A 17416-nucleotide genomic window follows, 5' to 3' on the forward strand; every position below is an offset into this window, starting at 1 on the left:
ATGTAATATATATATATATAGATATCTGTATGAAACACAAGACAGCACAAGTGTAAAAACATACATAGAAATAGCTAGGTAACAGGTGTAATTCTGGTGTACATACATGTAGATATCACTAGGTTACAAGTGTAATTCTGGTGTACATACATGTAGATATCACTAGGTTACAGGTGTAATTCTAGTGTACATACATGTAGATATCACTAGGTTACATGTGTAATTCTGGTGTACATACATGTAGATATCACTAGGTTACAAGTGTAATTCTGGTGTACATACATGTAGACATCACTAGGTTACAAGTGTAATTCTGGTGTACATACATGTAGACATCACTAGGTTACATGTGTAATTCTGGTGTACATACATGTAGATATCACTAGGTTACAGGTGTAATTCTGGAGTACATACATGTAGATATCACTAGGTTACAGGTGTAATTCTGGAGTACATACATGTAGATATCACTAGGTTACAGGTGTAATTCTGGAGTACATACATGTAGACATCACTAGGTTACAGGTGTAATTCTAGTGTACATACATGTAGACATCACTAGGTTACAGGTGTAATTCTGGTGTACATACATGTAGACATCACTAGGTTACAGGTGTAATTCTGGTGTACATACATGTAGACATCACTAGGTTACAGGTGTAATTCTGGTGTACATACATGTAGATATCACTAGGTTACAGGTGTAATTCTGGTGTACATACATGTAGACATCACTAGGTTACAGGTGTAATTCTGGAGTACATACATGTAGATATCACTAGGTTACAGGTGTAATTGTACATACATGTAGATATCACTAGGTTACAGGTGTAATTCTGGTGTACATACATGTAGATATCACTAGGTTACAGGTGTAATTCTAGTGTACATACATGTAGATATCACTAGGTTACAGGTGTAATTCTGGTGTACATACATGTAGATATCACTAGGTTAGGTTACAGGTGTAATTCTGGTGTACATACATGTAGATATCACTAGGTTACAGGTGTAATTCTGGTGTACATACATGTAGATATCACTAGGTTACAGGTGTAATTCTATGTACATACATGTAGACATCACTAGGTTACAGGTGTAATTCTGGTGTACATACATGTAGATATCACTAGGTTACAGGTGTAATTCTGGTGTACATACATGTAGATATCACTAGGTTACAGGTGTAATTCTAGTGTACATACATGTAGATATAGCTAGGTTATGTGTGTGATTCGAGTGTTCATACATGTAGATATCGCTAGGTTATGTGTTTGTTCTATATTTAGAGACATGTCACCCAATGACTGCACATCATCTCATAACTATAATTCTATACACATGTACTACACCTGTATGTACCTGTAAATGCCTTTATCACACCTGTTTACACCTTTATTACACCTGTTTACACCTTTATTACACCTGTTTACACCTTTATCACACCTGTTTACACCTTTATTACACCTGTTTACACCTTTATTACACCTGTTTACACCTTTATTACACCTGTTTACACCTTTATCACACCTGTTTACACCTTTATCACACCTGTTTACACCTTTATTACACCTGTATATACAAGCACATAACCTCTAAACACCTATCTTTTATATGTGTATACATTTGTACTACACATGCATACACCTGTACCACACCTGTATTACACAGTATAACCAAGAAGGTATGTAGTTAATGTGATGCTAGAATCTACAAACATATACAAAGCTAGTGATATACACAAAACATTAGTTCACCATATAGATAGTCAGACAAATGAAATCTGTGTTACCAAGTATGCCAAAATTCAAGCCAGCATATTTGTACGACACAATCAAATTTTTTAAAACTATTTTTTCAACATGAAATCTTTGCAACTGATATTAAGATATACCTTAAACGACATTTAACTTGTGTCAAATTGAAAAGATAGAATTGTCTCCCTTTGCTTAAGATAAATCCAGAAGAGTTGTTTCCCTTAGGTTAAGACTTCAGTGTTTTAATTAATTATAATCATGATTAAAAAAAATTAAGACAAATGCCATAAAATTGATGCTACCTAAAACCAATGTAATCTGTAACATCATACTTACAAAATTTAAAATCAAATTCCTTTAAACATTACTGAAACCAAATCAGACAAATATATTATACAATAAAAAAAGACGTGAGTTATGTCCCTTATCACTGTGGGAAGAAAAAGAAAGTCTGTGTAGATTTATGGTAAATTGGCACAAATATTTATCTTCAAACCTAGAACAGTTGACCGAACTATGAAAACTCAGCCTCTTCATTGACATATATTTTACATAAAATTCCTACCTTATTGACGTAATTTGTTTGGATAGTTAAACAGAATAGATAGAATAAAACAGAAACAGAAAAAATGTTTCAAAAACAAAATTTTCTTACATATCTTGAAACAACTTTTTGTAAATCTTTCTATTTTTGAAGCAACTTTCCCGAAGGCCATTTGTTATTAAATTTTGTTTATAATATAATTTTGATAATATGGTATGAGAACACTGTTGGCTTTAACTTCAATTAGTATGTACAGTCTGAATATACGTAAAAATCAATTTGGGGTGAAAATAAAGAGAATTATAATACAAGAGACACATAACAACACATTAGTATATAATATTTAACAAATTATACTCAAGGGATAACACACAAGTAAGGCACTGTTATCAACTTCATTCATTTCCGTGTTTAAAATTAAATTCAATAATTGTATATCACATACATATTATTCTCAGACAATAATATTAAAACCAGAAAACATATATATATATCTACTGATAAATATTTTGTTCAAAACTCAAATTATTTCCCTTGAAAATAAATATTTGGCAATTATATTCATACAGGCAAATCAAGCAATACTAATTTGTACAAATTCTGAAGTCCTCCTGATGTAAGAAACCACTACCAGTTTTCAGAGAAGTTAAATTGGCAGCATTAAAGTTAATTTTTTGTCTTTCTTCTCATGCTATTTATTCTTCGCTAAGTTTTCTTATTTTGAAAATTTGACAATTTAGATTTTGTATATGAGTATCTGTATCCCCTAAGATAGCTATAATCAGAGCCTTCTATAGAAAAAAGCTAGAAGGTTCGGAATAGGGGACAGCAACTTCATATACTACCGGGCCAATCAGCTACCTTTACCATCTCTTAAACAAACAATGTTGTTTTTGAAATGATAATTTTATCTTCTGAGTGAACATTTCACCCTATCATGTTAGTCTTAACTAGAATATTTGCTAATGAATTGTAATATGTGTGAGATTCGTATAATACCTGGTTGCGTTTTCTCAAGACTGTTCTATGGTACTTAATTTGATCCCAGAAAGTTGATCAAAGTCACACGTCATCAGCTAGTTCTGTAACGAATTCTAGAAGGAACAGAGAAATATGGCCAGCCCATGCTGTGGCTCAAACTGGTGACTGATCACTTTCTATAGGAAGAACACCAATCAGAATACATTGTTTATCTCGAGCCAGGATAATTAAGTAAGGTATCAGGTACATGCAGAAATTACTGCTACATTTTCCAGGTGTGAATTATTCTTATGACTTTTAGATTGTTCCTTCTATTTCTTAGATATTAAATTTTTTCTCGCATACTTCACTGTGGGATCCTGTATTTTCTGGAGATGGAACAAGATTTTATCCGACAGGGTAAGAAATGAACCCTGGCATAAAAACCATGCTGGAAATTGATTCAGTCATCAATTTCAACGCACATTTCATGGGACACTGATGATGAAAGAATAATTAGGCTTCCCAACAATAATAATTTGTTTATGTTTTCTAAAGTATCCAGCATGGGTCTTTTCCATGGATGGACAGGGATATTTAGAACTGAATGTTAAAAGTTTGGCTGGTCAGGGTGAGGCTTGAACTGACCACCCAATCTTTTCCACTAAAATTAAGATAATTCTGTCCATGAAGCAGACTTACTCAATCTTCAATCAAGAAATTTTATATTGAAAAAAAAAAAAAAAAATTCAACTTAACAAAGGGATTAAGACATATGAGGATACCAAATGTTCATCTCAGCATGGCCGTTCAGAAATATCACAGTTAAACATCTGTAAGTTTGTAAAACAACTGTGTTGAAAGTCTGAGCAAACATTGTTAATATACGCTATTGCTATTTCAAGAACACAATGGACATATACACGAAAGATGTCACAAAACGTTTCTACGACAACTGCCTATAAGATGTCATATGTTAAATATTCTGAAACCATTCGCAAGTCTAAAACTGTTCAACAGTCCAAAACTGTTCAAAACTCTAAAACAGTTCGCCAGTCTAAAGCTGTTCACAAGTCCATAACCGTTTATCAGTTTAAAAATGTTCACAAGTCTGAAAGCAATCAACATTCTTAAAGTCCCACATGATTAAAATTACATATGAAACATGTCTAAAGCATATTACAACAATTTTTGTCTAGATATCTATTTGATATACATGAATTGTAGACTTGGTAAATTCCCTAAAAAAGAAAACCCAAACATTAAGCCAAGAAAATATAAAATATATGTGTAATGAGCATGAAAGGATGATTTTTTTTTAATGCTGATATTGAAAATAAAATTTAAGAGAAATTTTCTAATAATAACAAGAAAGTGATGATTTGAATAAAATGTTATAAAAAGAAAAATCAATCAATTTCAGTAATAAATGTATGAAAAATGATCATTGTTTTTCCTTTGGTCGATTTATTTAACAAATATATTGAAATCTGTAACATTGAAGTTATTTATTTTGAAAAAGAAAATCAATTAAATACCAGCTGTCAACAGCTGATAATATCTTTTTTGATAAAAGAAAAATCGATGTTAATGAGAACCTCAACAAAATGATAAAGATGTATACTGAATAATATATCTGTTAAAAACAGAAAAAAAAATTGAAAAACCCAACTTAGAGCACTTATGTCATCTGTGTAATCTATAATAACATCAAAATTACTCAATAACTAAATATTCTTTGTTAAAAACAAACAACATGTAGATCTGGACAATTAGTTTATATAAAAACAATTTTAGTTACATACACTAAAGCATTTTCTTAGTTCAGCAGATATAGTAGGAGTTATCTCCCTTGGTTTCACTCTTTGGCTTTCATAGCTATCCGATTCAATGGACTGATCTATAGACAATAGTTATAAATGTAGTGAAAATCAAAAAGAATATATTTGTGACCAGATCCTGTTCCATATTTCAGTATATGGTACAATATACATTATCTACACAGCTTGACCATTAAGTGTACATTTGAAAATTTTGCTACTAAATCACATCCCACAAGAAATCACATTTATGCAAACAACAACCCACTCTCCTGTAAAAGAAGTATCTCTCTTTACTTTCTCACTGTTTCTCAAGACATAAACTGTTGATAGCCTTCCGCACCAGTAAAAATTACATCAATCCAGATACGCATGGTCTCAGCGGACGGGGCCACCATGTAGTAAGTCCTATCATATGTTTTCACACAGAATGTCAGTTTTTGGTTGGGACTTTTTACAGTGCGTAGATGGTCCACATATACTTCCTCTATCGCCTGGAAGTATATTCCACCTCGCGCCTTTGTTTCAGTCTTGTCTGTGTAATAGATTAGGGACCTTTTAACACGGTCAAATACGAACCAGCGTTTATGCCACGTTTTAAACTTGTTTCCCATCTTGTGTAAAAATCCTCGACAACTCGTTGGTGTGACCGAGATTTGTGGACAGTTGTCAAGGTGATGGCCTGCTGTCTCTATGTGTTGTTTGAGGTCAAATTCTTTCTCCCGTACAGGTAGATATCGGGTTAGGGGTCGAGCCTGAAAATAAAATAAACGTATAGTTAGGCGATCACATAAACTTGAATGGCAGGGAAAATGAACTAGTCTGTGTGACAACATGAGATATTGCCATGACAACCAAGTGTTCCATGTATTACTACCATGACGACAAACTGTGTTTGATGTATCACCGTAACAACACATCATTATATATATATACCCAGTATTATGACAACATTCGTTGTTTGGTACCTTAATATGATGTACCATGTTTAATATATGTTCATTACAAGAAACTGTCTTTGATATATTTCCATGACAACAATAAACCTTTTACCATTTAACTTCATAAAAAACCTATTTAACTGGTACTATGACCACACCAACCATCTTAACCATTTTAACCATCACTATAACCATATTAAATTGGTTACCATAACTACATCCACCTGTTTCAGAATGTAACATGACTATATATCAAACTGGTTACCAAGACTACACTCACCTTTATTACCAATAAACATGACTACAATCAAGTGATTACAATGACAACGCTAACCTGATTTATAATTCAACATGACTGAAAATATAACTTTTCTACTAACCTGTTTAACCTGCCTCTCTCTCATTTTGACTTGTTGTTGTACCAGTTCTTCCCGTAGACTCGTCTCTTCCTTCAGTTTTTTCTCCAACTCCTCACGTTTATATCTTTCCTCCTGAAGGGCCGCCATCTCATCTTCCTTCATCTTTACCTACAACATCATTGTAATTATTGTATTGTAAGTCAGTCACAAAAAGCACAAATCACAACTAAGTCAGCTGTACCAATTACACACAAACGACACAAATCACAAGTAAGTCAGCCGTACCAATTAAACACAAACGGCACAAATCACAACTAAGTCAGCTGTACCAATTACACACAAACGGCACAAATCACAACTAAGTCAGCTGTACCAATTACACACAAACGACACAAATCACAACTAAGTCAGCTGTACCAATTACACACAAATGACACAAATCACAACTATGTCAGCTGTACCAATTACACACAACTATGTCAGCTGTACCAATTACACACAACTAAGTCAGCTGTACCAATTACACACAAATGACACGAATCACAACTAAGTCAGCTGTTACACACAAACGACACGAATCACAACTAAGTCAGCTGTACCAATTAAACACAAACGAATATGAATCACAACTAAGTCAGCTGTTACACACAAATGACACGAATCACAACTAAGTCAGCCGTACCAATTACACACAAACGACACAAATCACAACTAAGTCAGCTGTACCAATTACACACAAACGGCACAAACCACAACTAAGTCAGCCGTACCAATTAAACACAAATGGCACAAACCACAACTAAGTCAGCCGTACCAATTAAACACAAACGACACAAATCACAACTAAGTCAGCTGTACCAATTAAACACAAACGACACGAATCACAACTAAGTCAGCCGTACCAATTACACACAAACGACACAAATCACAACTAAGTCAGCCGTACCAATTAAACACAAACAGCACAAACCACAACTATGTCAGCCGTACCAATTAAACACAAACGACACGAATCACAACTAAGTCAGCCGTACCAATTAAACACAAACGACACGAATCACAACTAAGTCAGCCGTACCAATTACACACAAACAACACGAATCACAACTAAGTCAGCCGTACCAATTACACACAAACGACACAAATCACAACTAAGTCAGCCGTACCAATTAAACACAAACGGCACAAATCACAACTAAGTCAGCTGTACCAATTACACAACTATGTCAGCCGTACCAATTAAACATAAACGACACAAATCACAACTAAGTCAGCTGTACTAATTAAACACAAACGACACTAATCACAACTAAGTCAGCTGTACCAATTAAACACAAACGACACGAACCACATTTAAGTCAGCTGTACCAATTAAACACAAACGACACAAATCACAACTATGTCAGCTGTACCAATTAAACACAAACGACACGAACCACATTTAAGTCAGCCGTACCAATTACACACAAACGACACGAATCACAACTAAGTCAGCCGTACCAATTAAACACAAACGGCACAAACCACAACTATGTCAGCCGTACCAATCAAACACAAACGACACGAATCACAACTAAGTCAGCTGTACCAATTAAACACAAACGACACAAATCACAACTAAGTCAGCTGTACCAATTACACACAAACGACACAAATCACAACTATGTCAGCCGTACCAATTAAACATAAACGACACAAATCACAACTAAGTCAGCTGTACCAATTAAACACAAACGACACTAATCACAACTAAGTCAGCTGTACCAATTAAACACAAACGACACGAACCACATTTAAGTCAGCCGTACCAATTAAACACAAACGACATGAACCACAAGTCCACTTACAGTGTAAAGAAGATTAAGGTGCTAATTGTATAATAGGGTATTATCACCTGAAATTGTCTGACTTTGAATAAAGTCATAAATTCAAGGAAATACAAGACCTCATCCCCTTGACACTGATAGACAAGTTACAGTTTCTGGTGTGGTCTGAAGACGTATTAGGTGGACGGGTGGCGCAATGATAATGCATCAGATTTTCATAAGGTGATTTATATAAGTTTGTTTTGCGATTGTTGTTGTAAAACAAATAAAGCTTGTATTGATCAAGACAAGTTCATGCTAAACAGTAACAACTAATTTTATATCTGTTTAATGCCTTAACCTTTGTGAAATAATATGTCACCAGGACACTGATAATTAAAACTCACTAATTAAGAACAGCATAAAATACATGTTTCCATTCTCAGAGCACTCACTCTCATCATGTACAAATGAGAATGAAAAACACCTCAAAAATCCTTAAAACATGAAATACAGAGGTAGAGCATTTTTCTAATCTGTATTGTAAACCTATTTAATTTATTGCAATCAATATCAGCCTTTATTTGGTTTTTTGGAAAATTATCATAACAATGAATTAGAGCATCCACAGTAATTATAAACAGTGTAAAAACTTTCACCTCAAAATGTGCTAAAATAAGAATTCCACAAAAACGTATACCTTTACAGTATATATTGTAATTACCTTATCTTCTATCAGCTTAATCTTGTCCTTCTGTGCCTGAGCCAGGAGTCGCTCCAGCTCCACTAACTTCTCCATCTGGTCATCCCCACTGCTTAGGCTGAAACATTAGTGGTCAACATTAGTATATTGTTGATAAAACAGTAGACTGACCACCGGTCATCTCTGTTACTGAGGCTGAAACAGAGTGGTCAACATTAGTATATTGTTGATAAAACAGTAGACTGACCACCGGTCATCTGTGTTACTGAGGCTGAAACAGAGTGGGCAACATTAGTATATTTTGATAAAACAGCAGACTGACCACCAGTCATCTGTGTTACTGAGGCTGAAACAGAGTGGGCAACATGAGTATATTGCTGTTATAACAGCAGACTAACCATCGGTCATCTGTGTTACTGAGGCTGAAACAGAGTGGGCAACATTAGTATATTTTGATAAAACAGCAGACTGACCACCAGTCATCTGTGTTACTGAAGCTGCAACAGAGTGGTCAACATTAGTATATTTTGATAAAACAGTAGACTGACCACCGGTCATCTGTGTTACTGAGGCTGAAACAGAGTGGTCAACATTAGTATATTTTGATAAAACAACAGACTGACCACCGGTCATCTGTGTTACTGAAGCTGAAACAGAATGGTCATAATATAGTATATTGTTGATAAAACACTCTATTCTGCCATATCTCTGTACTGAAGGCTGAAAATATATAACAAGTATATTGCTGTTATAACAGCAGACTAAACATGTGTTACTGAGGCTATGTTTATATATTTTGATGTTAATACATGTTACAGTATGTCTGTCAGCTGTGTTACTGAGGCAATTTTGTTGTGGTCAACATTAGTATATTGTTGATAAAACAGTAAACTGACCACCAGTCATCTCTGTTACTGAAGCTGAAACAGAATGGTCATCATATAGAAGACTGACCTTTGTTAAGTCATTATCAAACACTCTATTCTGCCATATTTGTGCAATTTGTGAAAATATATAACAAGCTGTGGTACTTCGTACAAACATGAAGTAAGACGGCTATGTTTATATAGATCTTCTGATGTTATATACATGTTACAGTATGTCTGTAGCTTTACTAGCAATTTTGTTGTTGGCAACATTCAAAAATACATGTGAACAAAGCTGAATCTGTGTCCAGGGAGTCAGCCAGGTCCTCATCTTACAGAACAAAATCTGTAAACAGGAAATATATATCATGTTTTATAATTACTTATGTCAGGTATATCAAACCATGGAATGGTATAGATTTACAGTCTAAAGGTAGCTTTGATTAAACGAGCAAAGCTTTACAAATTTTAGCACAGCAAACGTGTCAACATTTGTATGCCAATATTTATAGAATTTTAATTTCACTTAATCGAGATGTATTGTTATTAAGATCTATACTTACATCTATTTTGATCTGAATCGTTAGCCTACTTTCTGTTAAGGTTGAAATGTAAACAGTTTATTATACTTTAATTATTGAGGCCTGTAGATCACATCACAGATAACAATAGTGTATGGTTCACCTTTACTGTCGTACTACATACACTGTCTCAGGCAAAGGTGTTACCAATGATACACTACTGTTCCAAGGTGTTACCAATGATACACTACTGTTCCAAGGTGTTACCAATGATACACTACTGTTCCAAGGTGTTACCAATGATACACTACTGTTCCAAGGTGTTACCAATGATACACTACTGTTCCAAGGTGTTACCAATGATACACTACTGTTCCAAGGTGTTACCAATGATACACTACTGTTCCAAGGTGTTACCAATGATACACTACTGTTCCAAGGTGTTACCAATGATACACTACTGTTCCAAGGTGTTACCAATGATACACTACTGTTCCAAGGTGTTACCAATGATACACTACTGTTCCAAGGTGTTACCAACTACTGATACCACTACTGTTCCAAGGTGTTACCAATGATACACTACTGTTCCAAGGTGTTACCAATGATACACTACTGTTCCAAGGTGTTACCAATGATACACTACTGTTCCAAGGTGTTACCAATGATAAACTACTGTTCCAAGGTGTTACCAATGATAAACTACTGTTCCAAGGTGTTACCAATGATAAACTACTGTTCCAAGGTGTTACCAATGATACACTACTGTTCCAAGGTGTTACCAATGATACACTACTGTTCCAAGGTGTTACCAATGATACACTACTGTTCCAAGGTGTTACCAATGATACACTACTGTTCCAAGGTGTTACCAATGATACACTACTGTTCCAAGGTGTTACCAATGATACACTACTGTTCCAAGGTGTTACCAATGATACACTACTGTTCCAAGGTGTTACCAATGATACACTACTGTTCCAAGGTGTTACCAATGATACACTACTGTTCCAAGGTGTTACCAATGATACACTACTGTTCCAAGGTGTTACCAATGATACACTACTGTTCCATGTCAAGGTGATCAATACTAACGTTTGAAAGTCCTTACATATCATATCTCAGTACGATCACCAAATCTCTCAGATTCTATTTTTGTAACATAAAACCTATGATAAAGAACCACATGGCCAACTTTAAGATACCATGCTTGTTACACTGGTGGTATGTGGAACACAAAAATGACAATTATCAAATCATAACTTTGATACTATTTTCAATACAAACGGATCTCTAGATTTTCTCCGAAAGCCTTGGTATATGTGACCAAAGACTGTGTCAGAATCAATAGGTCTTTAACATTGTTACACCATTGAATATAAGGTTGTGATATTAAATACGATCATGTGAAGGACATGTTAAAGGCTTGTAATGGAATTAACAGTATGTACATCCTCTGTTTCCAGTCTTACCTGTAACCATTCATGGGGCGCCCGCAGAACCAGCAGTGTTCAAGCTGGAACCCGCGGGCAATAGCTTGTTTGGCTGCCACATCTCTCACCCGCGGCGAAGAAAACCCATTCTTATTCTTCAGTTCATTTAATTTAGAGAAATCCATAGTCACAGTATTATAAGACAAACCCAGTCTGTTTTGTCATAAATCCTCAGACTCCCCATAATGTTTGGACACAGAAACAATGGTTCAATCAGGTGATATCCAGGACGAGTGACAGCTATTTAACATTAAATCCTTCTTAACTTTTCCTTCATACTTGGTAAGACTTTCACACTGGATTCAGAGTCTGTCACAGCTGTCAGTGAGTAATCGTGTTCAGTATTATGATCACCTGTGAAACAGAATTTCCTGATGTCAGAGGTGACTCAGTGCACCACTGAAGAAATTATCCTTATTATGTAGACTGCACACGTTAATTCCTACGTCTGTCATACAAGGACACTTTACTAAATTACTAAATTCATAGGCAACACATTGCTCAAGAATTTAGTGATTTGCATACTTTAAGAGGTGATATATATAAAACTATCTGTACTGCCAAAATCAAGCTATTTATATGATGGTGTCATTTAGGTGAACTCTGACCTTTGATTTATGAAATTAGAGTAAACCAATTAACATCCTTATCACCCAAACATGACCTTTGAACTATTATACCTAGCTGTCACACAATAACCAATGAACTATCATTCATTTCAGACAGCAAATAACTTCTGATCAAAAACACAACCACCACATCACCTTTCTTTAGCTGTCTGATGTTCTTCTAGCCCCAGACCAATATTAAATTTAAACATTGATAGACTATGTGCATGGACTAAACGCACTGTTCCCTGATTACGTAGGATGATTTCCTCCGGTCACCCTTCCTGAATCTTGCCTGACCAACACGGCCATTCAAATACACATTTTGTTCCAAAAATATCAAAAACCTTCAACTCACGCGAAGTTCCACCTTACATCTCCCTCTACTCCAAACACAGCCAGGCACCTGAACTGTATAAATCATTTTTGACCGATTTTTTCATGTCAAATCTGTACCCTATTAATTCTTTGAGTTGAAATTTGAACTGTTAATTGAAATCTATTAAACACAGCAATAGGATAGGATCAAATTGTACCAGTGTTTCATTGACGACTGTTGGAATTGCATGTTTCTTAACCATTTTTCATATTACCATTGATTAATTCCAGCCACAATCTCAGTTAAGGAACCTGAATGTTGGAGCCGCTGAAGAACCAGTATCGTAGCTCCTACACAAAATGAATCGGTATTTACAAGAGAAATATCCCGACCCATGGGATTGAAGTGGAATTTCGAGTTACGTCATCTCACGATATTTGTTGAATCACGGTATGTTAGGCCACGAATGAAAAATGAATTAACACCTACAATTCACACTATGGTATCCAAATGTAGCCGTTAAGAGTGGTCAAAACAATGGAGAAGTGTGATTGTATCCGACGTCTAATATTATACCGTTAACCCCTACACAATATGCTGGTAAAATGTCCTCTCAAAGAACAGTAGATTTCAAAAACACGCCAAATCAGAAATCATTAAACATATTTATAGTCCTGCACCAATTAATCTAATTTAATAGACTTTATAGAAATATCCCGAACAATAAGTTAGCATGGAAGATTCCAATGATAAACTTTAGGGGTGACAGGTTTTACTCATTGGAACTTTCGAACAGTGTAATAGAAAAGGAACATATTTTGCTAAGAAAACAAATTACAAATTATAACGTATAACATGTGTTTATGATAAGTAATACTTAATGGACATTAGTCAGGTTTTCATAAAATCATTTTTTACAGGAATATCTACTGATCTTGTGTATCATGGGCACAAATTGCTTGAACATTTTATATATCAAAAACAAATGTTTTGGCATCAAAATGGTTATTATCACAAGTTTGTACATTTTCTCCTGCATACATTAACAAGCTATGTAATAAAATGTGAATTCCATTGAGAATCAACATCTGAACATTTACCCAATTATACGTTTTGATATTTCTTTTAATGGATGAGAGTTCTAAACCAACAGAAACTCTGAAAAAGAAGGTCACAAATCTACCAGCCTACCAACTTTTTAAACTACAGTAAAATATTTCTTCTATTACCAAGATTTTAAACCTGCCAAAAATATAAATACATTTAGTGTTACAGCAGGACTTACAAATCTAGATTAGGGTGTGTTTGCTATACAGCTAGAGAACAAATTCTGTGTTACCTGTTTGCTATACAGCTAGAGTACAAATTCTGTGTTTCCTGTTTTCTATACAGCTAGAGTACAAATTCTGTGTTTCCTGTTTGCTATACAGCTAGAGTACAAATTCTGTATTTCCTGTTTGCTATACAGCTAGAGTACAAATTCTGTGTTTCCTGTTTGCTATACAGCTAGAGTACAAATTCTGTGTTTCCTGTTTGCTATACAGCTAGAGTACAAATTCTGTGTTTCCTGTAACTCTCTGTTAAGTCATATGTACAAGCAGCTGATTCTGATGAAAATATTCATCAATAATTTATTCTATACACGTTATCTCTGACAGTCTACAAAAATCTACATTATATCTGCTACAGTCTACACAAAAATCTATCAAAAATACAATAAAAAAATCAATCCTACTGACAAACTGCAGTGTTATCTTAACAGACTGTAATGGATACAAAATACTAATTCTAGTGAGAAATAGGGATACACCTCTGTATCATATTACATATCAACTTATTGATTTCCGAACCAGGTGGGTGTATGCATAGAATTTCTGAACCATTGCATGTATATATTAAAATCCCTATATGTAAATATGCTGCATTTATTTCACCAGTACGACAGTTGTTTTTTCATCAGAAGTCTTATAAGATACTAAAATTCCTACATTTTCAATCTCTCACAGCATTTTTCATTCTTTATATATTTCCTATCTGCTTTTTATCTGATAATAATATTCTCTGATTTTCTACTCCCAAACAAAACCTTATTCAATATTTCCCACTTCAAAAGCCATTGCTGATATTTTCCTCATCAAAATCATTACTGCTGATTTCTCTCATCAAATAATGACATTGCAGATATTTCCCACATCAAAAGCATTAGCGATATTTCCCACAACAAAAAACATTGTAGATATTTCCCACATCAAAAAACATTGTAGATATTTCCTACATCAAAAAACATTGTAGATATTTCCCACATCAAAAGCATTGCAGATATTTCCCACATCAAAAAACATTGTAGATATTTCCTAAATCAAAAACATTGTAGATATTTCCCACATCAAATGAGATTGCAGATATTTCCTTCATCAAAAAACATTGTAGATATTTCCCACATCAAATGACATTGCAGATATTTCCCACATCAAAAGCATTAGCGATATTTCCCACATCAAAAAACATTGTAGATATCTCCCACATCAAAAAACATTGTAGATATTTCCCACATCAGATGACATTGCAGATATTTCCCACATCAAGAGACATTGTAGATATCTCCCACATCAAAAAACATTGTAGATATTTCCCACATCAGATGACATTGCAGATATTTCCCACATCAAGAGACATTGTAGATATTTCCCACATCAAAAAACATTGTAGATATTTCCTAAATCAAAAACATTGTAGATATTTCCCACATCAAATGAGATTGCAGATATTTCCTTCATCAAAAAACATTGTAGATATTTCCCACATCAAATGACATTGCAGATATTTCCCACATCAAAAGCATTAGCGATATTTCCCACATCAAAAAACATTGTAGATATCTCCCACATCAAAAAACATTGTAGATATTTCCCACATCAGATGACATTGCAGATATTTCCCACATCAAGAGACATTGTAGATATTTCCCACATCAAGAGACATTGTAGGAATTCTCCGCATTAAACACATAGCTGCTATTTCTCACTCAACATAAAAATAAAAAAACAGAAATCAACCTTTATAATTATCATCAATTACACAAATTGACATGCTTCATTCCAACACCAGACAAACCGCCAGCACTTCCCATACATTAATAGACCACTGCTGTTCCACATCAGGAACACATTACATAATTGATAAGATTTTTCCACATCTAATCTGAACAAGCCCATTACAATTTTCCATACATGAATACAACCCAACACTATTTAGGTAAACAAATTTTCCTGGGTATAAACAACGAAATCATAATTTCATCTTGGCCAGTTTGAAAAAGCGAAACAATGGTTTATTATAAGACAACCCTATCGAGGTCCTTCATTAAACACATAATTATATCACCAGTCTGAAGTCAACTTTTCCACAAATCCTCAGCACATGTTGATGTTTATAGATGAGCCATTCCCGTGGAACACATACTGATAGCTTTACCATCGCCAACGGAAACAATTATAACAACGAGAACTCTCCTAGAAGAGTCGAGTCTGGACAAGGCTACATAAAGCAACCAATTATATGAAAAGCACCATATTAACGCTTCTGAGTGCAGATAAGTCCCCAGGGCGGGGGAGATGTTGGGTCCTCTCCTGTTCATTTGTGCAGCAAAATGGTGTTTTGAATGACAAAACAGACTTATTTCTTTAGAAGATAATTAGACAATTAATTCTGATGTGACAGTATCTAGGCTTGGCAGAGGTGCTACATCACATCGATTAACAGCAAGGAGAGATCTAACTTGTGGACAATAATCTGACCACAGATAGAAACTAGTGTGATATGCTAGACTGTGCACATATTTTTTTTTTTTATTATAAATGGTTTTTCATCATGTTTTTATTTATTTTTTTTTTCAAATGGTTCAAATTTTCAATTTAACAAGAAGCATGACACAAAAAGGATTACTTTTAGTACCAAAGTGTGAAATGTTTAACTATACTTTTCCTGTTAATATAATTTGAAGGTTTTCCATAAGTTTTCCCAGTCCTGAATATTTAGATAAAATAAAATTTCATGACAATTAACAAGATTTACGATATTCTTCATTTATTCAGCCATGACACCATGTCTGATAAATAGCCCACCCCGTATGTCTGTCTTTGTTTAAACAGGTTACCAACTTTGGCACTATTAGACCATGTTCTGTGACCTTGAGCCAGATTTTCAGCAATGACTCTAATCAACTTTATATTCCAATATAAAAGGTTATCTTTGGTTACATCAGTTTATCCACAGAAACATCAGACATCTAAAGACTTAAACACTACAGCAGTAATATAACTTAAAAGTCAACCAGAACAATGATATTAAAAGTCTGTCAGAAACAGTATAGAAAGATATGTATCTTCTTAACTATAACACACATCAAAGTACATCACCTTGTTACCTATTGTTGAGAAATCTCAATTGATGGTTTTAATTATCAATGTTAACTTTATCTTATAGGTGATATTGATAAACTATATTATTTTGATAATAGGATGGTGGTATCTTTTTAATGTAGAGGAGTGATTTTTTCAACAAGTCATATTTCAACTTTGAATCAAGATCTGTCCACAGAGAATAATTCATCAAGATTAACTACAAACAGTTATGTCCCGTAATTGACTGTTTGGATAAAATGGCAGAAGATGACCTTTCAGTGACTGGGTTTAACTGATATACAGTATACAGACAGATA

The 17416-nt window shown here is 34.3% G+C and overlaps 1 protein-coding gene across 1 annotated transcript in view; it reads right to left on the bottom strand.

Moving 5' to 3' along the window:
* Positions 1 to 4890: 4890 nt before the first annotated feature.
* LOC132560804 (uncharacterized) overlaps positions 4891 to 17416 on the bottom strand; it is a 147606-nt gene continuing 135080 nt past the window's right edge. Inside the window, exons 15-17 of the mRNA XM_060225483.1 lie at positions 8911 to 9007; positions 6403 to 6549; positions 4891 to 5836 (exon numbers count right to left, since the gene is read on the bottom strand). Coding sequence (XP_060081466.1) covers positions 5393 to 5836; positions 6403 to 6549; positions 8911 to 9007 — 688 coding nt within the window. The 3' untranslated portion in view covers positions 4891 to 5392. The remainder of the gene's footprint in view (positions 5837 to 6402; positions 6550 to 8910; positions 9008 to 17416) is intronic.

Source organism: Ylistrum balloti, unplaced genomic scaffold (assembly GCF_031769215.1).
Source record: "Ylistrum balloti isolate Yb309-2 unplaced genomic scaffold, AGI_CSIRO_Ybal_v1 Utg371114, whole genome shotgun sequence".
NCBI lineage: Eukaryota > Metazoa > Mollusca > Bivalvia > Pectinida > Pectinidae > Ylistrum > Ylistrum balloti.